Raw genomic sequence first — 24368 nt, 5'->3', positions numbered from 1 at the left:
CACACACACACACACACACACACACACACACACACACACACACACACACACACACACACACACAAATAAATGGAAGCAGACATGGAAATTAAAGCCAGTCCATTTAACCCTAACATTTAATGACCAACAGCTTTGTTTTTAGGTGTGCAGTCTGCATGTTGTTGATTCAGTATTAAATTGAGCATGACTAGGTATCAGTAAAGTAAAAGCTAAAGTTTATAAAAGTGGCCTGCTGTTTTTCTGTGTTTATGTCACTGGTGCAATTAGTCTTGTCCTGCCAAAACACTAGAAAGACTCAATTTACCCCAAAAGACAAAAAGTCAAATTCTATAAGACACACAGTCAGGGATCAACTACTTTATGTTAAAAAATCAACTTTTAATGTTGTTAAATAGCATACAAGTACACAGCATGCAGGGCAGAAAGACACTTAAATAAAACATAAATATGCATTTAAATTAGGCTCTGTCAGAGACCCCACAACAAGCACAGTTTTACAGTACAATAAAGGGGCAAGTCACCAAGTTATTCAAAGCTACAATTTTGAGCCTAAATTCTACAGTGAAGAATTATGTAAACTTAATTGTTTACTGCAAGGCAACCATGCTGGTTGAATCTTTCAAGGTCATTATGGCTATGTGCTTGATAGACTGCTGACTTTCCAAATTCATGGGTGCCTTAGTCCCGAGAAGATAGATAAGATAGATATTATGAATGTTTTTGATGCAGTGTCTACTCTCACAGTCTGAACCTCTTTGTCTGTTTAATGTAGAGTAGCTGTGCAATAATAGCTGTGCAATAATTAATACCTGGCTGCACGTATTAATTACTGCACCTCCAATCAGGTGGAGCAACTAATCAGTGAAATCACTTGGTGTAGTTTAACTGGAGCAAAATCCTGTCCCAGTGTTACAAAAGGTATCACAATACATTACACATACAGTGTTTGGGTCATTGTTAAATGATAAATCCATCCAAGTGTTTTTCACTAAAATACTGAAAAACACTACAGTTAAACATTAAATTAAATTGTGACTGTAACTGTACTGTAAATTCGTATACTGTAAATTCAATGTGTTTGAAATAACATGTTTCTATAGACAAACTTTCCTGAACTAGTTATAGAGAATGGACAGATTAGGGGTAAGATAAAAAATATATAAATGTGAGATGCAAAACCACCACATATTTTGTACAACTGTTAAACAACTAAATTGCATCTGAAGACTTTACAAAGTATGTTTGAACATGCACAAAAACTGAAATTGTATCAGTCATGCCACCTTTTTGTCTGCAACAAAAAATGTAATATTTGCAAAAATGCACAAAATGCAAATTATTATTTTTGTTTCATTTTAAGTCTAAAAACACTGTCCAGCTAAAAAAGAAAAGAAAAAAAAAACGTATCAGCTATTATTTTGACGGTTTCACTATGACAGTTGCTGTCAAATGGAAACTTGTATTTTTAGATAGTTTTCCACTTTACATAATAGTAACACAGTTATACCTTAAACACATTTTTTAATTTTCTGATGACAGTGATGCATGGTCAGGGTGTGGACTTACAGAAGCAGAGTGATACCACCACCATTAAAATATGACTTTATCATCTTAATAGACCAGAGCAGACCAGACAAAAGTGACTATTGAGGAAATATGAGGAAAGTATTCTCAATTTTTTTATCTCTCAAAAGGATTTTTTTCAGGGTAAATCAAGAATTGCCTTTCTTTTACCCTGCCAGTTGTCTCTCTGTTTCATGCATTCCATCCTCCTGTCACTCTACTGATTTTCTTTCAGTTTAGATAAACATCAGAAGCAATATTTTTAAAGAAAACAGTGGCATCTAATAGCCAGTCTTACTATCCTCAAACTAAGAAAATAAACTTTGCTAGAGTAAAATGTGTTCTTAAGTGTGCTGTACAAACTGGGGGAAATGTGTCACTTTTTCAAATTCTCACTTCATACTGATGAGAAAAATGGGTATTATTGGTATTAGGACTTTTATAAATTGCAAATACAGCCTTAACAAAATGCTTATAGTACCTTATTTTTAAAAAATCTTTCTCTCCTTTCTTCTCCCTATTATCTTCTCTCATAAGCAATTCACACGCCATGAAGGTTACATAAAGGTTAGCAAGTTCACTGGTGTTAATGTTGTTTCCTGGCTAATTTTAAACAATGATAGGGCTCCCAGAATATCTATCCCATCTTCGAGATGTAGACGTTATAGGGATTTCACCCTCCATGCTGGAGCTTCTCAGTTCTTTGGCAACAACAGGCTATTTGTGAACAGCTGATTGTGGTTTTTTAAAGGTGTTTAGCTGTCTTCAAATTAATCCAATAAACATACAACACTTTAGTAGGAAATTGATGATTTTGCCATTTGACCACCAACAACTGATTTATCCCAGAACAAATGTAGATGATATCAGCTTGGATTTCTTATGTACACAGTTACCTAAACTGAAGCTTGGCATTTGTTCTGCTTAGCCTGCAGTCGTCTTCCTTGACCTCCACTCCTTAAGGTTACCATGCTCACATCTCACTCTATCCAAGGCCCTGTTACTTTATCTGTTTTCAACCCTCCATTCTCTCTTCTGTTTAACGAAAACCTTCTTTGGATTCAGTTTACGTAAAAGTTTATATTTCAACGACACAACTGAGGACAATAACAATGTGGATGTGTTCAAATCATGAACCATCATAAAACCAGTGTTTACAAAACAAAGCAAAACACAGAAATGGAGAGGACTATTATAGCTGACCCCTTCCATTGTTACCTCTATTGTCACTGGAAAGCTACAGCACAAAGGAACTGTGGGAAAATGAGTTTAGTGGATGATTGTAGTGTGTGGGGAGAGGCTACAACAGAGAGGTTGTCATTTTTAATGGATGATTTTTGACTATTGGTTGAAAAAAAGCACTTTGAAGATGTCATCTTGGCTGTTTTAAACTAAACAATCACTAAAGAAATACAATTTAATGGAAAAATGACCTAAAAATAATCATCATTTGTAGTCTTACTTGCTGGATTGGTGTTAAAGTCACAGACTTAGTTTTCAATTAGTTGAGTTGCAAAAGGAATCCCATGGAAACCAATACAGACAATTGGTTGAAACCATTAGGTACATTCCAGGAGTTGTTATGGTATGTGCCCAGAGGCATGAAAGTAAGCTACTGTGAAATATCCCTTTAAGGGTCGGTGACGGGTGAATCTTGATCTGTAGCTGGTGTTTAATGGAATCTTCAACCCACAGCCGTAAAAATAAAGCAATTTGCCTTTAATCTGTTGAACCATCAACAGTCGTCTAATGGTAGCTTCCAGTTTGAGCTAGTTGAGCTTATGCATTCAGTGTGATGGATGAACGGGATCTCAGTTTATATAAGAGACCGTTTGTGTGCATTTACAGTGGCAAGATCAGATACAGTAAGTGTCTACGCCTGGTTGCATTAGTTGCATAAGGTTCTCATAAATACACTGAAAACTCAGTTATGTATTGTTTTGAAGTGACACTTGAATATTTATTTTTGTTTTAAAGCCAAGTGCAGAGCAAGGCAAGAAACATGGACCATTAAATACCAAGTGAAAAGGAGATGGATCCAGTGACTGCACTGTGTGAAATGTGACAAAGATAAACGGAAAGTATGTGTCCATGTTTGTCAAGGCTGCACTCGACAAACTTGTTATTTTGTAGTTCAAAGATGCAAAGTATGTAAATGTGAAGCCCCTCTTTCTGAAGTCCTAATTTGCCAAGAGCCAACACAAACTGTTCATCAAAGAGTCAGTCCACAGGCATGTATATGTTTTAGCAATCTGAGGTTTGTGAGGGTTTTATATGACTTGATGAAATGAAAGCAGTGTCTGCCATTTTCAACCATAAAAGTACATAGGATGTTAAAAAAAGCATCCTCAGATTGTATTTGAAAGATTGTCTCTTATCTTATCGTTATCAACATCATAACATCAGCAACACAACCAATTCAGTAGCAGTCTCTTTTATGCTGTCTTTCCAGACAACCTAATGTCTTTTTTGGGCAAACCCCTGGCACCTGACCTACACATACACTGATAAAAAACACTCTAGGTTTAATCGCCAAAGCAGCAAACACACTGTTTTGGTCTAACTCATTCTTACAAACCAAGTTCTAAATTTTCAACTAATAGGAGTTGATGCTGGTCTTGACTCTTTTTCTTCCCAATTCATCTTGTCCTGTACTGAAATCTTTGTCCCTTTATACTTCGCTCAATTTTCTCCTTCTTTATCCCCCGGTCGTTTTGTCTCCATTACTCTTCCCATGCACTGAGATCCCTCGGCGTCCGGTTCCGTTCGCCAGAACTCTTGCTACGTGCCTTCCTGGCGCTCTCCTGCGCTTGGCGGTATTTCTCCAGCATGCTCTTGTGCTTCCTCCTCAGCTTGTCGTTGCACCACATCCTCTCACAGTACTCCTCCACGTGTGGCAGGTTCGACGGTCCAATCAGCTGCATTATATCCTTGAACCATGTACGCGATTGGCCGATTTGGCTTGATGAGCCGCCCCTGCTGTATGCGCTACAAGGCATCCAGGCCCTATAGCTTCCTGTGGACCGGTCTTTGAACGTGTCGGTGAGGCCAGCGGTGTCGCGTGCCATGAGCTCATCCACAGTTTCCCCCTGGAGTACTTCGAGAGTAAGGCGGGCCAGAGTCTGTGTGAAGCCATGCTCTCGAGAGCGGCAGATGTAGATGCCTTCGTCCTGGCGGAAGAGACGACGAAACAGAAGGCCCTGCTCTGTAGACATGACCCGTTCGTCCAGCTTTACCTGAGTGAGGCAGGGAGAATGTGTATAACAGCATTCGGTTAAGACATAATGCGGAGAAAACAAATTAGGAATTGGGAGAAAAATTTACAATACATAGTTTTGTCTCATATTCGACTGTGATTGCGTTGTCACATTGCTGCTATGCATTACAAAAAAAGGACAAAATAAAATTGATTTTGCAAGAATTTGTGAATGTTGCAATTGGTTGCATGTCCAAGAAATTTGCTTTTGCAGTGTATATAAAATATCCAAAGCCTTTTTACTATAAATACAAAGATTTTATTGTTAAGTGGCAAGAAAGCAGTGGGGAAAACAAGAGATTTAAAGCCACTATAGGTAGTTTTTATGAGAATATGCATATTTATCTTTCAAAATCCCTGGAAAAATTGTGCTTTCAATAATTTGCTTTTAGCCTATTCATCAGGCTGATGCTAACAAACTATAAAAAAGAAATCAGAAATATTTTGACAAAGAACATGTTAAAGAGCACTTCATAGCATGAGAAAAGAAAGAGGGCAAACAGGGATCTATGTACTGTTTTCGCAGCTTGACTTGCAACAGCAAGAATGTACCATGAAATCCAGTCACTGTTAGTTTTGACTTTTTTGCTGCCTTTTTCTTTCACCCCAAGTCTCTCCTCTATTCATTTATAACACTTGTTTCTCTGTTTACCTCCTACTTCCCCCGTCTTCAGATTCCATACCTCTGCTTGTCGAATTATCCCTCTGTGCCAACATAAACATGGCAGCCTTGTTAGCTGGAGTGGCAGCCAAATGTTTATTTGCAAGGAAATAGAGAGGGGTGGTAATGCCTTAATACTTTCATGGCTGACTGAGGGTCTCAGTTAAGCTTATAGAAACATGCCCTCAAACAAATGAATGTTTACTGTTGGTGAGGGCGCACGCAGAAACATACTTTTCTAAGTATTATAAGTCCGCTTTTAAACAACTTTGTGATACTGTGTTTAAGTCACCGTGGCAGGTAGACATTGATTGACACCTCAGTTTTCAGTGGCATGTGTTCAAGGTTTGAATTCACTGTTTATCCAAGAGAAAGAGTGGTTGTGCATTTTCCTTTGAAATATAACTGCTTAATTTCAACCATATGTCAAATGGCTGTCAAATGTGTCAACCATGTGCCAAGTTCACACAAAGATTTCACTTTTAAAGGCAGTTACTCCAGCAGTTAAAGGCACTTACTCAGGCCACCGTTGGCCAGAAGATTCATTCTTTCCCTCATCTGTCTATCAAGGCTTCCTACACTTCCTCCCATCATATAAAAAAGGGTGGCATTTTGTTATCTTTATCTTGATTTTGATCTGATGGCTATTTATTTATCATCTTACCTCTTCCTTGCGGTCATCTCGTTGGAGGAGCCAGGTCACAGTAGCTTGAGGAGAGCGAGGAACACACTCCAGGAAGGTGCTGTTGTTCTCGGTCCCATACACCACCCTGTCTTCTGTCACATCAAGGTCTTCTGGTTTAGAGAGATGATTTGAAAGATTGTGAGAAAATGAAAATGAAGACTACCGTCATGGGTAAGATCCTTTTTACAGACACCTACTGTATGTGTTAAATGTATGTAAGCATCCATCAAGTGAGCCTAAAGTTCTAAAGTTTTAAAGATTATTTTTTTGGGTGTTTTGGGCCTTTATTGACAGGACAGCTGAAGAAATGAAAGGGGAGGGTGAGGGGGAATGACATGCAGCAAAGGGTCGCAAGTCAGAGTTGAACCCGGGCCTAAACCTAAAGTTCTTTTGAGCAACATGTTCAACCATGTGCATGTGAGACAGTTACACACATCCCCAACTAAAAAATTATAAATAAGCATATTACTCAAATCATCAATCCCAAATACTACCAACAATGTACTGTACACAAAGAAAGTTTCAATCTGATTTCAATTCCTCAGAAAATATAGATATAAGTGTGATATGATGGTAATTTGGATTCACAGTTTGTGAACCAGGCAGCATAATTGCCAGAACCAGTTTTGTAGTCAAGAGCACTTAAACTGAGACCAAGTCATTACCAAGACCAGAGTGTATCAAGACCAAGACAAGACCAAACAACTGAAACATACAGTATTTACACAACTAGCTAAAATAAATAGATATTATTCGCTAAATCACTTTGGGTAAGGGGTGAAGAGATTTTGGTAAAGAGACAGACTGCTAACTTTAGCTAACTTTAGCTAGCAAGCTTTGCTAGAAGCACTTACACTGCGTTTATGTTTCTTTATGTTTCTTGAAATAAAACCAACAGTCCTCTTCATCCGAGACCGTAAGTAAAAATGTGAGAAAAATGAGGCAGAGACCTTCTTAAGTGGTCTTGAGTACTACAACACTGGCCTGTATTGTGAAAAGTTCACTTAGAATAAATCTCTAACAAATAGCGAACATTATTTCAGTCTTAGCAAAGAATACAACATGCCTCTGGGAGTTTTACTTCAACACCAACTTAAACCCTGGCACACTGAAACTTCATGAAATGTATGTTCATTTACAGGCCTTGAGGGAGGCATATTTCATCCCCTCATCAACATGCCTACAGTCAGATGAGCAAACACATCCAACACATGCACACAGCCTGTCTTCTTACCCTTTACCTCTACATCTCTTTTATCCATTTTCTCCGAGTCATTTGTCTTTCTACTTTTTGTTGGGTCCTACTTTTCATATGATCACTGATGGCTTTAGATAACCTCAGGTTGAGCTTACATTTCATGATGTATGATGATGTAGTGTGTAAACAGACATGTTGTTGAGGAGATAACATTTTCTGTCTAATATATACTGCACAACATCTGTCCCACACAGCTAGGATAAACTTCCAGACTACAAATTACACATCTCACATAAACACTCTTTTAACATAGCTTTCATCCTGAGAAAAAAGGCTCAAATACGTACTGCACACTGACAATTACAAACACAAACACATATAATCATTCAAACACAGGCTGCCGCTTGTCCAATAGCATCCTCCCTTAGGTGCCAGGTGTGTACAGACTCACAGACAGTAAACATAAGAGTGGAGTCTTACTGGTGTTCTTCATATCCACAGCTAAATATTTTGAAATAAGGCGAGCACCACGCTTGTCTAGACCTAAAAGAATACATGCCCAGCTAAAAAGGTTCAGAACATGACATCAAAACCACGACAAAGAGCAGTTATAAAGAAGAAAATGTGCATTTAATGTAGTAAGTTCTCTATGAAAAGTATCAGTTATCTAGATGATAGGATATTTAGATTAAGAAAATTATCACTTAAGTTGCAGCCAGCAGCCTGTTAATTTAGCTTAGCATACCTGTAAAGACTAGAAAGCAAGAGGAAACCCTTAGCCTGGTTCCCTAATTGTAAAAATATATCTTTGTATGTTTAATATGTACAAAAACCAAAGTGTAAAAACAAAAAGTTGCCGTTTAAGGGACTATTACCTCACCAGGGGATGTCAGGGAAGTCACTGTACCCAACTAAGAAATAGTCCTACATGGGGAACAAGATGGCACACAAGAAGGGTCTAAGTAGGTTGTCACACTTACCACTCAGATTCTGATCTACACACTGCAGCACGGGGTTTCCATGCCTGATGTCTTGTCTGCGGTAGCGTCGTTTGCTGTTGGGCATGTACTGTGCGCACAATGATCCATCCCAGGCGCAGTAAGGGTCTCTGGCTAGGCAGCACTCGGCACAGGCTTTCCCATAAGTCTCACAGCGATGCAGCTTAACCTGAGCCACACCTGCTGGAGAGCCTACATACAGGGCTTGCTGTTTAAAATCATAAGAGGAGAAAAATGGCGTAAGCCATGATGCTGGTAAAACAGTTAATAGAAGGGAGCAATCGTTTAGTGATTACAGTTATATTAACTTACCCTTTTCACGGATATGTCCATTGATGTAATTGGAGTTGGCACCTGCAATAAAAAAAAATATGTCTAGCTCATGTGTTTCACAATGTGTGAAAAGGCTTACAATTAGAAAAAAGATGGATTTAAGAACAAAATGAGGAGGCAAAATTGTGATTAGGTTTTCTTTTATCTTTATGGTTCCTTATCTGTCGACTACAAAGTAGGTTTAAGAGACACAGTGAATGAAATGTCATCTTCTTCAATATGGCCTAAAAAACAATGATTTAGGAAGAAGCAGAGAACAGAGAGAATTAATAAAGACACCTGATGGAGTAAAAACCTACTTTGAAGACTTGCAGCTCTTCTAGTGTGACCTCCTCTGTTTCCAGGCTGTTTCCACTGTGCAGGGCAATCACCTTCAGTACTGTGCCGACATCTGAAAGACACAAACACACCATAAGTGACAGAACAGGAACATGTTCTCTGCCAAAATATTCCATATTCCCCACAGGGCTGTATTCATTTTCATACTCATGTTACCTGTGCCTATGAACATGACGTCATACAGCCCATCCTCTGCCTCGACCCGGTCCACCACTATTTGCTTCAGCTTGTAAGGAATGTTGGCCTTAATAAGCACAGGCTGGCGCAGAGCAGGATACACCGGCCGCCACATCAATGGGTGACTGCGGGCAAACTGCAGTACAGAATCAGGGAAGTCTTTTGTGCTGCCGAACTCTCTGCCTGGCTGGTTGGTGATTTTACTTGGGCACTAGAGAGGCAGAGGGAGAGATAAGAAAGATAAACAAACAGAAGCCAGACAGAAGAAAGCAAAGCTCTGGGCATTTTCCACCATGACTCTACATTCCCACCATTATCCTTCACTGGAGGTGGGTTTTCCAAGAAAATGTGGCCTAATTAAGCTTGTAAAGACTTCTCAAAGAACCCTCATTAGCAGTTTTACTGTGCCTGAAAACGTTGGATGACAGTTCAAACCACAGTTGTAAAGTTATGTGTTTGGAAACAGCTCTATAGAAGCAGTGTTAGCTCAGAATCGGCCCATTTGCGTGACTGTATGAGAAAAATTAATGTGCTGGTACTTGGCTGAGGCACTGTATCACGCAAATAATTTAGAGGGCTGAACAATATCCAAATAAAGACATGTATGCAAACCAAATGACTGTTGGGTTTTCTCATTCTGATAAGCAATTCTTTGCAAAGAAGCCAAAGGTTTGCAGTTTTGTGAATTAAGATCATTGACTGCAGCAATGGAGAGAGAGGGCAGACTAGCGCTTTACAGAGTTAATGCCTGGGCTCACAAGACTCCAATCTAGTCTTTTGGGGTTGATATTAAGAAAGTCACTCGAAAATAAACCAGGGAGCTGCAAGATCAGAATAGCTGCTCTGGTGAATGATAATTTCACTCAAGATTTGATAAAGGAGGCGGTTGGGAAGACAGAGGGATGTGGATGAAAGAAGCAAAGTAAAACAGAAACAGTGACTAACCGAAATGAAACCATATTTCGAAGTCATTAGTTGATATCATAAATTAAGTCTGAGAGAAAAGGTTGGAAATTTAACTGAGACAGTCTCTTACACAGACGAGATTCTTGAGAGAGCAGTTATAGGTATTCATAGGTATTTGCATAAATATCATTGCCTTATATTGCTGTCCCAGACACTGTACTACCATATGGTAGAAATAGTATTACTTTTGCTTATCATGACAGAAAGTGATCCACACAATAGCTCTGTAATGGTATGGATTCAATTTCAGAGGGGGGACTAAATTGTGTGGGGACTATTGATAATAGTACGTTCCTCTGAGTATGTTTACCAAATGGTGTCAATTACAATTTATTGCAGAAGGTGTGGAATGTGTAAGCAAATCCAAGCTCACTACTCCATAAATGTACATGCCTTTACAGTATGTGATTTTCTAAAAAGGAGCATATGAATTGCGATGGTTGTTTATAATTGAAAATGGGTTCCAAGCACTTTATCTAACCTTGGAGTAAGCTGTATGCTAAAATTAACCTTTTGTTAATAAATTGTTACTTTTACACACGGAAACAAAACAACATAATATTTTGCACTTTTCTTTTGGAACTTAAACGACTATGTTTCTTCAACATTTAGGATTTGTCAGTGTTTTAAACTGCTCTCTAAACTATTCTGCATCTGTTTGCAAAGTGCATAAAACCTAAACTGGAACAGCTCCAAAATCTCTTGTCAACTCCAAACTTTGCTGCATCAGGCCGATTGCTTTCCATCTCCAATTGAGAGCCAAATGAGGATAATTGAGAGAGAGAGAGAAGATGTGAGCATATTTGGCAGACTTCAATTCACATCCATTATTTGTGTGTATTATAGTGTGTTTGTATGTATGTGTGTTAAGCACAGTATGCATTGTGGGTAAGCCCTTTTGTGTTGCATTTGGCAAATTGCTCCATTAAAACAAACAAACCCACTAGACAAAAGAGAGATTAACTGAGGTTCAAATCTTGGAAAATGACATTCTTTCTGTCTATATCAACCTTTCTAGTTGCGGTTTCACTCTTCTGCAAGAAAAACACAAACACAACAGAATCCATTTTTGGTAACACTTTATAATACAGTCAATTTATTGGATGAATCAGGTACCAATTACATACTCACTGGTTCCTGATGTTACTTGAATGTAAGTTCGGTGGAAGAAAATAACACTACGCGTAAAAGGGAGTATGGCTATATGTTAAACAGACATATAAATAGGTTAGCAGAAACCTCTCTTTGAACTAAGAACATTAATTATATCCTGTAATCTCAAACCAAAGAAGACAGTTGACAACCCCTTAACAGATAGCAGGGTTCTTACTCAATCTGGAAAAGATAATTAAGTTTAACATCAAAAGCCTTTATGGTTGAAAGTATGACACTTCGAATTCAAGCCAAACTCTCAGTGCAGGGAGGCGGCAGAAAAATGTGCAGATGATGCTTTGATTATTGAGGTAAAAGTATAATATAGTACTGTTGATTTGAAACAGGCTGTGAAAATAATTTTCACATCACGAATCAATCAAATAGAAATACCTAGGTAAATTAAATGCTGTGTAGATCATACAGGATAAAATCATTGTTATAGCAGTGCAGAAGCTTGATATATAAGTATTAAACATGAGGCTTTTATGATGAAATTAGATGTCATTGTGGATGGCGGAAACAGACTAGTGCCTCACAAAATTCCTTCCAGGTAGGATTACCATTAAAGCTCTAAGATCTAGACTATCCCATCATTCCCTTTATTATAGAATGAGTTCTGACACACATTTCAACAACGTGAAGTAATATGTCAATTCAAGATAAATACCTAGGGAGGATAAACCCAACAATTTTCTCTCATGTACTGAGCTTTTTTTTCCATTTATGGCTGAGTTTTGACAGGTGAGTAAGGAGACTTGATGAATATGACAGAGTATAAAGATGTAATCTGTTACTAAAAGCCAGGGAAAAACAAAAGTTTAATGTTCAAGCTGTTGTCAGCGATAGAGAAAAATCTAGGTCATTGAAATTGTTTAACAAGAGATTATGGTAAATATCTTAACTCCAGCTAATTTGTCCCTCTTCATTTCCATCACCTTTTTCCTCCCTCTCTCTCTCTCTCTCTCTCTCTCTCTCACTCTCTCATACTCAGTTTCGGTCCAAGGCATTCCTGTTAATCAGAGAGTCAGCAGAGTGAAACCACAGAGGTGCCTGCTCTGTTCTCACATTATTCATATTTATTCTGCCTCCATATGCTCTCCTGCACTCTGGTAATGAGGTGGAAGTACCAGTGCAATGTGATTGTGTGTATGTGTGTTGCCTTACACACGTGTGTTTGTGTGTATGAAATATAGTGAAGTGGTTGAGAGAACATGACAGAGCTCCACTGAGAGTCAGGATATAAACCAGGAGAAGGCTCTGTACTGTGTATAGTCTCCACAGCTGCACTACAACATACAGTAGTTTATAGTTTTCTGATGTGAACACTTTCTACGCGTCATTTAAAAAAAAATATCACCCTCTCTATTCTAGCACACACTGTAGGCCTGAGTAACCACTTAATTTAAGAATATGTGCCATCCCCATTATGTCTTTAAAAAATGTAGGTTACTGGACATCCTTGGACATTGTTGAAACTGTTTTAGAGAGGTGTTGATTCACATGTATGGTCATTTGGGAGGCTTTGATTTGTTGTGCTGCTGCTGTGTTGTAAAATGAGCTTGATCCTTCCTTTTTGTTATCCAACAAAAATAGAATTATTGCATTAACCCGCTTCTCAGAGTCAGATTTTTGAGATATACATTTTTGTACTATTGATGAGTACAGATTAAAATGAGTCTTTTGGCTGATAGTTCACCAGTTTGTTTATACTGTAGGTCAGAAGTCAGCAGAGGCTAAAGAAATGTAAAGCTGCATGTCATCAGCATATGAAGAGTAGAACATCATGTGTTTCCTTATACTGTAATGTTGTCATGTATAAGCATCTGGAAATATTGTGGTCATGGTAAGTACCGTACGGTTAAGGTACAGTTAAGGTTAGGCAACCAAAACATTTGAGTACATTTAGAGTTAGAGGTGATATACTTTACTCACCACGCCTGGTCTTGGATAAGGGGCCCTGCCTTCGTAGGCCCCCCACTGGTAGTCTGGGCCTTCTTTATGGGCAAAAGGTCCATTGAAGGCTTCTCTGATGTCAGCCATACGGTAAACACACACGGCAAAACCCTGGAACACATTACTGTAAAGGAGATAGGGGGTTATATACAGTTGAATTTCCACCAATAACTTTATTATTTGGGTTTAATATTTGACATCAAATGTGGGAAGATTAGTTTAATTTGCAAGAAACATGACATTGCAAGAAATTGTTGAAAATAAAAACAAACATGAAGGTAGATATTTCTAGGTTTTAACTATGTGCATCAATGATGGTCATACTGCCCAACATCACTAGAAATTTAATTTTGTAAGTCAGTGAACACACACAATTGAACCATCATTACTTGAGAAACAAACCAGGCTGAATACCCAGCATCAATCATGCTCTGGTGCACTTGCAGCCACACTCAACAGTGATGTCATTTTGTACTGATTACACACAAAGTATGAAGCTCCGTAGTTATTCACCTGATGGAGCTGAAAATTGCATAGACATCTGGGTTCCTCTCATCCTTGGTCCGCAGCAGAAATATATCCTCTGTTGTATAAAAAAAAATAATGCCATCCATTATGTGTGTTACATATACTATAATGAGGGAATTGTGATTGTATGACCTTTGTTTGTGGAAGAGGACAAGTGTGTGTAAATAGTCTTTGTGTGCATCTCTGTGGCATGCTGCATGTGTGCAGGGACAGAAGCTTTGTTCAAAAAGGTTTGTGTGTATCTTACCCAGTTGGTTAAAGTGTGTGTCAATGCCGTGAGGTCCAGGTACAGAGCAGACCAGTCTGGCTTTAATGAAGGTACTCCACTTGTTCACCAGCACTCTCTGACCTCCAACATCATTCTAGCAGAGAAAACCGTAAACCCAATGAAACAGAGCTGCATATTCATTTCCAAGTACACAATTTTATTGTTACGGCTCTGTACTCCAGCACACAGGATTTGGATTGAAACACTGTGGTTAAATCAGCTTTAAGGGTGAATTGTGTGAAACAGTTGGACTTGTAGCCCTGTTTGTACCTTGTCCCCCAATTTTGGGACAATAGACAGTATCAGGATATTGAGCTTAAAATTAAAGATAAGGCAATGAGGTTTTTTGAGGCAACAGTGGCAGTAGAAGTACAGTTTGGTTTGTTTTATTCTTTTGAAGATGTTTGCAGTTTGCAGAGAATAAATCGGGAATGAGAACTGTATGCATGTGTGTGTGCTTTACTGTCCACATATTTTCTGTGTGTGAAAGAGTGCATGCATTGACATTTTTGTGCGTGTGTGATGAGGATCAGCGGTGATAATGGGCTTCCTGGCAAAAAACACATGGGAAGGGATGACAATTATTCAGATTTGCCTGAGGGATGAAAAGAGGGCTGAAGACAAAATACTATAATACGCATAGGGAGAGAAAGAGGGGTAAGAGAGATGGAGATAAGAATGACAAACAAAGTTATAATTTGAAGGTTCAGCTGGGATTTTCTTTGAGAAGTTTCTGCGAACTCTGGCACAGTCAAACAGGCTCTAAAGAAATCCGGCAGCTATGTGTGTGTGTGTGTGTGTGTGTGTGTGTAAGAGTGTGTGTGTGTGTGTGTGTGTGTTTGTATTCTTCTATGCATGCCTATATTTGTGTGTTGTGCACGCAGCACACATTTGGTTTTCTAAGAAAAATTCATGCTTGACAGAATGCAAGAGAGTGTGCAGAGCAGATTGGGATCCCAGTTGGCCAATTTGACAGCCGAGTGGTTTTTAGTAGGATAAAAAACAATCATATGATTTAGAATATCATGATGTCTTCAACACAAAAAGGTTTGGAATTGTCACAATAGCAGGATAAACCCATAAAACCATTACCTCCATGTGCTGGGAGGTTAACCCAGATATGTTACCATGTAGAAAAAGACCCTTACATATACATTATAGTCTCTTTCTAACTCACCTTTTCACCATATTTTTCTTTTCATATTAGCTCTCATCCAGTGGACTTTAAGTGAAAGTGGGAATCTCTACATCAGCCTGAAAGGCCTGGTGTAGAATCAACATGTAAGACCCACAACTAATTCTCCTGAAAACATGAAAGCCCCAAAGTACTCCCAGAATCTTCCAGATCACAACCTGCTCCTCAAGTGAAACACCCCTGCAGATGTCTCAATCCTGGGACTGGATAATTGAATAGGGAAAAGCATTGTAGCTCACCCGCCCATCTGTCTTCACTCATCCCCAACCTGCCAACAGATCATCTCTCAATCTTTCCGTATACATCTGTATCTAACTTTTTGGATTATCCTGAGTAACTGGGACATTGTTTCTGGAGAGAAAACGTCTGTTGAGTTTTTCACATCATTTATAAATGCTTTAAGCAACACTAACAAAACATTCACCTCCCCTGGAATAGTTACAGCAAACGACTCAGTGATAAATATCTCAAAACCTTTTCAAGTAAAAGTATATGTATGTCTAGAGACCGGTTGACTGTTGCAGCCTTAATACTAGAAACATCCGCATTTACTGTCTCACGAAATAAATGTGTACAAATAAAGAGTTGTAAAATATCTCACCGCACACACTCGTCCAACTCGTGTGTGTATGGCCCCCTCCCTGTCCCCTGCCTCTGTGGCCTTCTCAGTGAAGAAGAAATACACTTTATCATTGTCTCTGTCATCGTTGTCTGGGATGAGATGGGCAGCGATGAACTTAGGGTCTGCCGAGGAAGATATAAGACGAAAGAGAGGTGCACATTAATATGAAAGGAGAAAGCAATTCATTTCAAGAAAATATTGGCTGGCAAGTGTTGGTAAAATGTTGTGCAAAGTATATTAACATTATGTATTGATTAACTCTCACTGTTCAAATTGACCTGATGATGAGTTTAAAAATTGATAAGACATAAGATAATTATGATAACACACTCCAAGGTTCAGATACGAAAACTCTAGGACTCTAGGAAAACACAAACAAGTTTGATTTGTATTTCCTCATTACAGTATTGAATGTAGTAATAAGTTGATAAAACAGTGAAGCATTACCATGAAGAAGTTTCTGGTCAGTCTCTGTCCTCATGGTGGAGCGTCCTCCCATACTCCTCAGGATCACAGAGTCTCTACCCAGGAAATCTGCCGTCAGACCTGTATACAACTCCCCACCTATAGAGAGAGGGGGAGGTGGTGGTAGACGGAGGATAAGTTTACCAGATAGAGGTAGGGGAGGAATAGAATGGATAAATACAACAGGAATGACAGAGGAGGGTCAGAATGAAAACGGTGGAAGGGATTGGAAAAGAAGGAGCAAATGTAAAAACAGTAGCAATAAAGGAAAAGAGATTAGGGGAAAATAAAAAAGTTTGTCACAGTAAAAAAACAATAATGAAATAAAGGGTGACAGAGAAAAATGTTGCGGTTCAGGCAAATGGGGATGGGAAGGAAAGAAGAAATTGAAGACATCCGATATAAAAACATGGGGAGAGTAATCTGAAACCCAAACTCAAACCCACTCCGTAGAGTACATCCTCCTCCACCATAAGCATGGACGCAGTTTAAATTTCAAGAATTCAGAAAATGGATTTTCCTGCAAACAGATATAAACTCTTTCCTGAAGCACGTTGAGGAAATGACCCTTGGAAAAGCCTTTAGCAGCCAGGGTTATCTGTCATCAGAAAAGACCGCAATCTAAGCTGGTTTGGTCACAAAAATAACTACCGGTCACCGGTCAGATAATCAAGTTATAAGAGAATATTGAGAGCTGTTAAAAAATAAGCCTATTTGTTTAAAATAACACAACTGTTAATTTTTTTAGGCATTCTGACCAATGTAGAAAAGGAATCTGGCCACAGACAGTGACCTCATTGGTGTAAAATGAATTCTTATCTAATAAAATTTGGCTGCAATAATGGAAACACACACATCCTTCTTTGCCAAACAGATGCAAACACACATACTGTACATACAACCCAAACTCATTTTCACACAAGCACATATGAAAAAACAAATGTAGATACAATAATTGGTGACAACAGGGCCAGTTCAGCTTTGTGTATTTTGGGAGCAGATCCTGAAATTGAGAAGAAGAGAGGGGGAAAGCAGGGGGCTGATAGCTGATGACAACACATTCTCACATTCTCACGCGTAAAAATATGGATGCTGGGTCAGGTGCCTTTGGAATTGTTATTGATGCTAAAATTCTCCTTCATCGTCATATCAAAACGTTGGACGCAGTTAGGTTAAGGAAAATGTTGTAGGTGGGCTTACGTTTTCATGATACGCTGGACATGGTCCCATGGACAAGAATGGGACAGTTGGGTTTAGGAAAAGAAGAACGGGACAGTTGGGTGTAGGAAAAGAGGAAAGTGACCGTTGGGTTTAGGAAACGTGATGAGAAGGACACAAACCCCGTTCTCCTGGGTGAAAGTCCTGTGTTGTTGGAACCAAACACCACTCCAACCAACCTCTTACTCTTTTTTTCCTTGATATTCTGTAGTATTTTTGTCAAGCTGTATTTGTATGCCTGTGTTTCAGACTAGTTTAAAGGCTTGTAAACTTTACATCAGAGAAAGGATGAAAATGGTGCTGGTATGTAGCAGAGGCCAATGATCCCTGATGAAGAAAATCGATAGAGAGGTCAGTGGTCACGGTCAGAGACAGAAACAAAATATAGCAGTTTGCCAGACTCAGTCCTGTAATTGGAACTTAAATTCCAGCTATCTGGTCATCTTACACAACCCTGCAAACCATGAGGAGCAGGTCCCTTCATGAACAATTAAAAAGGTGATCTTATACAAGCAAATTGCATTCCTCTGTTTCTCAGCTTTATGTGTATTATTCTGTATGTATGTCTACAGTACAGTCTGTCTCTGCTGAAGTCAGATCTACTGAATACTTGGCTGTAATTGAACAATTTCCTGCCAAATATTGTATGATGCTTTGTGGGATCAATTCTGCTGTTCAAAACACCCAGCTGCAGAGGGAGGAAGGTGAAGGTGAAGGAGAGCTGCACACACACACACACACGCCTCCTGCCTCTGAGGCTCCCAGGACTGTCTATCACTGGTAGAAATCAGCACCATTTCACAAACTAAGTACCTAATGACATTCAGAGAGAAAAAAACAAAACTATTTAACCTACTCAGCACAGCTCCAGAGTGTGTGCATGTCTTAGAGCCAAAGAAAGTTTCCTAGTTGCTGTTCTTCAGGGTATTATCATTTCAAAACAGAGCAGAGACCTGTGCAGAGGTGAAGTGTGTAGAAAAAGAGCATCAGTGCTTGGCATTTTAAGTAGTTAGATGTGGCAGATAGAGAACACCAAACTGCAAAAAGGCCAACCTTAATTTGATAGCTTTGTCAAAGTGGGTTAACATGTGAAATTTGTATTTTGTTATTACAGACTTGGCGCAATGGGATTAGAGATCAACCACCTCTTTGGACCTTACATCCTCAGTGTATTACGTTTTCTTTCCTTTTGCATGTTTGCCTTTATTTTTATTATTGCCTTTTATTATATTGACAGTTGACAGTGAAGAGGCAGACAGGAAACAAGAGGAAAAGGGTATGACTTGCAACAGTTTGGGCCAAATAACTTGTGGAAACTAGTTCCCAATCCATATTAGCACCAAAAAACACTTGAGAAATCGTTAAAAGGCAAAACATTATGGAACGTACCACTGAAAGTGCTAGCAAAGGGGAGGCTGGGGTCGTGTGGAACCTTCCCTCGTCCATTCTCCACATTTGAAGGATCCATGGTGAACACATGCTGTGGAAGAAAAAGACGATTGGAGGTTCATACAGTAGGTCATTAATTCCAGCTAGTAGTAATGTAAGACAGAATGCATCATCTAGCTCAACAACTAGCTGTTTTAAGTTTCACCCTATGTGTTAGATTTATTGTCCTCCCACTGCACTCTGTGTCTGTCTGAGAAATCAGACGCTGTCTGAGAAACAAGGAAATAAAGGATCAGTGTAGTTGCCAGAGTTCATAAGAAAGGTTTCCCACATGGTTCCCAAACCAGACCAACCCTAGAAGCTGGAATGTGTATAGCCAGCAGGGTAACAAATGAATACAAAGTACGTTTACGTATGATATACTGTATAATATCATGATCCATGGCACTTACATGTAACAAGAATTCTTGCCAACTTGATAGAACCAATGTCATATTTATGAAACCTTTTTCTTTTGCTGTGAGGAGTGCCATGTATCTTTTTGGGAAAAACATCCTGCTGCACAGTAAGGGATGTGATTCATGACTTCAGCAACATCAATAGACTGTTTGGAATAAAAGACCTGAGTTTCCAGAATGATCAATAAAAACAGAAAAATTCAAGTAAAGAAGTGCCAGAGGGAGAAAATAATTGTAATTCAGGATTTTATGGATCGCCATTGAGCATCAGACTTCAGTCAAATTCTTTTTTCTGACTCAAGTGTAGAAGTAAGGAAGCAATTAAAATAACAGAACGATTCTTTCTTTGTCATTCACCAGTTAGTCAAGTTCACCTGACGAACACTGGCCATATCCTTGGATTGTGTGATTTGCCAGGTCAAAACAGGGTCGCTGTGGACAAAAGACCTTTTGTTTTAAGCCTTTTTACTCCCCCTTCAACGACATCAGTGTACAAGGCTACCAGGCATGACCAGCGCGAGTCTAAATGTAGTCATCTTTTCAGGATACAAAGGGAATGTAAGCTGACAGGACCTAGAGATGGACCGACTGTTAGATTCCATGTTACTGATTTAAATGTCCTTACAGTGAACTCTGTGTGTGTGACTCTCTGTTCCTCTTAAAGACAATGCAGTATTGTTACTTTGATTGGACGGAGATCACAGAGGAAATGATGACATTGAAGTCAGCGGGGTAAAAATACTGTAACACAGTCAACAATGCGCACACCCACGCACACTGTGGTGCTGTACGTGCGGCAACACATATTCACTCGTGCTGAGCAAGATGAACACGGCAAATTGTTATTGTCAGAAACATGGAAAATATTCCATATACACTGGCATATCCAACAGGTCTCAGGAAATAAGGAGAGACAGTTCATTTCTTGTTTCATCCACATGTAGCTTTTTGAATCGTTGTAAAGAAGTTTGAATGAGTTTTACAGGTGTCAAAGTGTTCATGTGCAGCCAAACAGCACTCACAATGCTTAAACACACGCTCACAACTAGTCACATTTCAGATCAAGAGGGATATTTAAACGCATATTCTGACGCTTGTCTTTCCCTATTTATTCAGTCCTGTACATCAATGTGACTTATGAGCATTTATTTTGTCCTTTTCACTTGACTTTACGCACGGTATAATTATTTAATTTAGTAAAATGTGTAGTTTATTTGTTTTGTTGCTAAGTTAACCTTTGTCCTCTTTCTCTCTCTCTCTCTCTCTCTCTCTCTCTCTTGAATTTCTGCTAATATTTCCATCTGTTTTCTGCTCTCCATCTCCTTCTCTGCCTAGCCGTTAGTCATCATTATTCTATCAGTACCTCTTTGATCTTTTGTTCCCAGAGCTAATGTCACTTCATGTCCAAGTGTATGTTTGCATGTTGGTGTGTGTTAGTGAACTTCTGTGTCCAATTCTTTCACTGCACACTTGTTCGTCTTCTCCATTAAAGAGAGTGTGCTGCTTTGGGGTTGTTCCGTGTGTGTATGTATGTGTCTGTGTTATCTCATTAAGATCCAGAGGAATTGTGCCTATGCAGCTGATTAGATTGTCAGAATCACTTTGGCCAAACTCTGCCAAGCTAAATACACACAAGTGCTGCGATACAGAGAGACAGAATGAGAGAAAGACATCCAGGCCACTTTATACTCAGCTGTGCCAAGCAAAATACATGGGATCCCTACTACAAAACCATTTAGACAAGTGACTACTGATACAAATGCATGCACATTTGTATAATTTCAATTGTAAGAAATTATATTTACTTCTTCCAACCTTGACCCCTTTACAAAACTGATATGTAATGCTGACCACAATCGTGACTCTAAATCAGCTGCCTTAAAATAAGAAAAAAAACACACACTTATCCACTTAAAAATGAAAATAAATTGATTGTTTTCGGCCATAAACGGCATCCTTGCTTAATAGGCTACACCCAAAAGTTTTCCTGCTACAGCCTTACTTGGTTTAATTTGACAAATTTGTCAAAACACATTTGTTTACTAGGACGTGAAGGCATCTTCTTTGTCTTTTTGTCTTTTGTACTAAAAGAAACAGAACACAGTCCATGTAAGATTTGCAGAAGGAAGGGAAACTTTGATTTTTTAGTTTTAATCACATATTACCAAGTAATACAAGTTTCTGGCTGCTGCTTTCCCCCTCCCCATCTCTATCCCTCTATCCTTTTGAGTTGAACAAAGCAGACCTTCACCTTTTGTACTCCCAGCTCCTTTCCGCCTCTCATCTTCTTCTCTATCTCCCTCCCATCTTGTCCTCCCTCTTGTTCATGCTTTGATAAAGTAGAGCTTGATGTTACTGAATGTATACAATTCAGCAAATATAAACCAGTGCTGCCCTTTCAAATTTGATGATTCAAAACATCTGTCCAAGGGTCCCGAGTTTTATCTTTGAGTCCTCAAATGGCAACTTGTTGTTAATTGTCAATTTTTATTATTTACAGTTTAACACTGGATAAAACTCATATTTAGTCTAGAGTGTTTTTTTGTTTGTTAAATGTTTAAAAGTCTACATTTTAGACTCCCTTCAAGCAGCTTAAAGGCAACTTGGCCAACCAACAGACCTCATTTGAAATGCTGTTGTACTTGGCCTTGTCCTTGTCGTCAAGTCAAATATTAGCTGGGCTCCCTCTCTCACCACTCAACTCTCACTCCGGTGAAAGCATGGGAAGCTTGCTCTCCCGCTTAATCTTCTTTGCACATCATTCTTCTCCGTTGAAAGAAAGTGAAAGACAAAAAATAAAATACAGCGATAAAGTTAGAGAAAGTTAGTGTTACTGTAATAGAAAAAAATGGAAATATGGAGCATAGATTACAGAAAAGTTCCAGTTTGTAGGGCATTGATCCAGAGGCAACATGGGGGAAATAAACAAAGCATAAACAACAATGTATTGCTTATAAATCCCTTAACTCCTTTTAGTCCAGTTGTTCATCCACCTTAATTCAAGAGCTTTTTTTTACCGAAAGGACTTAAAAAGTGTCCCATGTGGAGCATTTACTGAGGTTGTCGTAGAAATCTCATGGTGAGAGGAAGTGAGTTACTCAGCAACTTGCTTTCTGAGTGCCAAAAAGCATAACTGCAAAGTAAAAGTGGGCTTTTTACTGAAAGCTGGAGCATAGGAACTGCTTTAGTTTACAATTTGACTCTGTTGAGGAGGTCAGTGAGTTATTTGTGTGTCCTAATGTTTGTGCATTTGTTCAGCTTGAATGAATTTAAAATGGGTTTTTTTTTTCAATCTGTCGGTTGTTGTTAGTGCATATAAATATCTGCTTCCCTGCGTTTTAATATGTCTTTCTACACATTTGCTTCCATGCTTGACCGTGCATGCCTTTCATCATGTTTGTGTGTGTTTCTGTCTGTGTCGTTGCATATTTATATGTTCAAGTTTGTGTCATTTGTTTTGCTTGACTGTGCGTGTGTGTATTCGTGTTTGTGTGTGTGAGGTCTAGCCCTCTCTATGTCGTCACTGTAATATAGTGGTTTATTTTTCCATCAATGACAGTACTCAGGCAGCTGTGTCACTCACCATGGGGACTCAAGTTTGTATGTGTGTGTGTGCGTGCACATGCACATGTGTGGGCATTCCTCACATCATTTTTACACTCAAAGAAAAACAAAAGGGGTGACGTATTTTGTTCACTAAACTACCTACTTGCTGTACGTTTTTTTCAGCTTTTTTGGCCATATAAAATTAAATCTTGTTGCACAATTTCACAATAGTTTTATTGATTCTCAAATGTTGGACCCGAAGACCTCCCAGAAATATGAAAACTTCTGACGCAGTAGGGGAACACTAAAATATTGCTAAATACATTTCTTCGTTTCTAACTTTGGATGAAAGCACGAAACACAGTTAAGATGAACTGAAACCAAATAACAACAACAGCTCCAAAACCAAACATTGTTTGACAGTAAGAGAGACTATTTCTTCACTTCTACACAGCTAATGTAAAATGAGCCTAATTTACATTGTTGCTACATTTATTAGTTTTGGGTACAATTTGTATAACAGATGGCAACACAAGAGTGAGACAGAGAGCGGTGGTACGAGAGAGACGGAAAGACTACGTGTCTGTCTGCCCCTAACTGAGATGAAACACCTAGGAGGTCATAGGTCATCCCACCCAGAGTCCAGTCCGAGGCGTTCCCTCGAGAGGTCAGACAAACAGACGGGTGTGTGTTCTCCACCAGTTAACGATTGGTTAAATAAATGGACAGGCTCCCTGTGGTGTTGTCCATTCACACACAAGCAGGAGGACAACTGGTATCTTAACATTAGTCAGGACAGCTGAGGTGTTCTGAGTTTTGACACAGTTACAGCCGACACAACCTGGGATTTATTTCATGCACACCTGCACATTCACAGATACAAACACAGAATTGTAAGCACATACACACAGTGTTTACTCATGACTAAAACTCCTTTACCTATGAAGACTATGGGTTACTTAAACTGCTCTTGCACATTCTTGTCTTTCCTTAACGTACCTGCAGACATCTGCAACTAGGTTCACAGGTGACCTACTTTTCATAATATGGCTGCTCTGTCCTTTAGCCCAGTACCACCCTTCAAGAATTTCACTGACTTATTTTTGTATGTCTAATTTTTGTTTTCCTTGTTCTCAACCATGCAGACCACAGTATATTGTTACTGGACTTAAAGTTATTCAGCAGGGGCATAGTAAGACATGCGCTGCTGTTCACCACATGCAATAAACCGCACTAAGGATGACAGATTGAGAGAGAGGCAGAAAAAGGCACCAAGGAGAGCACACACTGTGACGAGCAACTAAATCCACATGAAGAAAAAAATGCTGCAATGCACCTTCTGTACTTTGTTCACATGCAATCCTCCCCACAGACACACACACACACACACACACA

The 24368-nt window shown here is 39.0% G+C and overlaps 1 protein-coding gene across 2 annotated transcripts in view; it reads right to left on the bottom strand.

Annotated features, from left to right (window-relative positions):
* Positions 1 to 1949: 1949 nt before the first annotated feature.
* The window catches only part of sema3bl (sema domain, immunoglobulin domain (Ig), short basic domain, secreted, (semaphorin) 3bl), a 60037-nt gene continuing 37618 nt past the window's right edge, over positions 1950 to 24368 (bottom strand). Inside the window, exons 5-17 of one of the 2 annotated variants that reach the window (XM_034877216.1) lie at positions 18970 to 19060; positions 16345 to 16461; positions 15877 to 16019; positions 14060 to 14174; positions 13798 to 13867; positions 13264 to 13408; positions 9190 to 9421; positions 8994 to 9085; positions 8674 to 8715; positions 8344 to 8569; positions 6145 to 6272; positions 3209 to 4799; positions 1950 to 3175 (exon numbers count right to left, since the gene is read on the bottom strand). In XM_034877216.1, coding sequence (XP_034733107.1) covers positions 4287 to 4799; positions 6145 to 6272; positions 8344 to 8569; positions 8674 to 8715; positions 8994 to 9085; positions 9190 to 9421; positions 13264 to 13408; positions 13798 to 13867; positions 14060 to 14174; positions 15877 to 16019; positions 16345 to 16461; positions 18970 to 19060 — 1914 coding nt within the window. In that variant the 3' untranslated portion in view covers positions 1950 to 3175; positions 3209 to 4286. Of the gene's footprint in view, positions 3176 to 3208; positions 4800 to 6144; positions 6276 to 8343; positions 8570 to 8673; positions 8716 to 8993; positions 9086 to 9189; positions 9422 to 13263; positions 13409 to 13797; positions 13868 to 14059; positions 14175 to 15876; positions 16020 to 16344; positions 16462 to 18969; positions 19061 to 24368 lie in introns of both variants that reach the window. The other variant, XM_034877215.1, reaches the window with a different exon arrangement.

The sequence above is a fragment of the Etheostoma cragini genome, chromosome 7 (assembly GCF_013103735.1).
Source record: "Etheostoma cragini isolate CJK2018 chromosome 7, CSU_Ecrag_1.0, whole genome shotgun sequence".
Classification (NCBI taxonomy): Eukaryota; Metazoa; Chordata; class Actinopteri; order Perciformes; family Percidae; genus Etheostoma; species Etheostoma cragini.
Note: the sequence above shows the minus strand (reverse complement) of the source record. Positions and strands in the feature narration are given on the sequence as shown.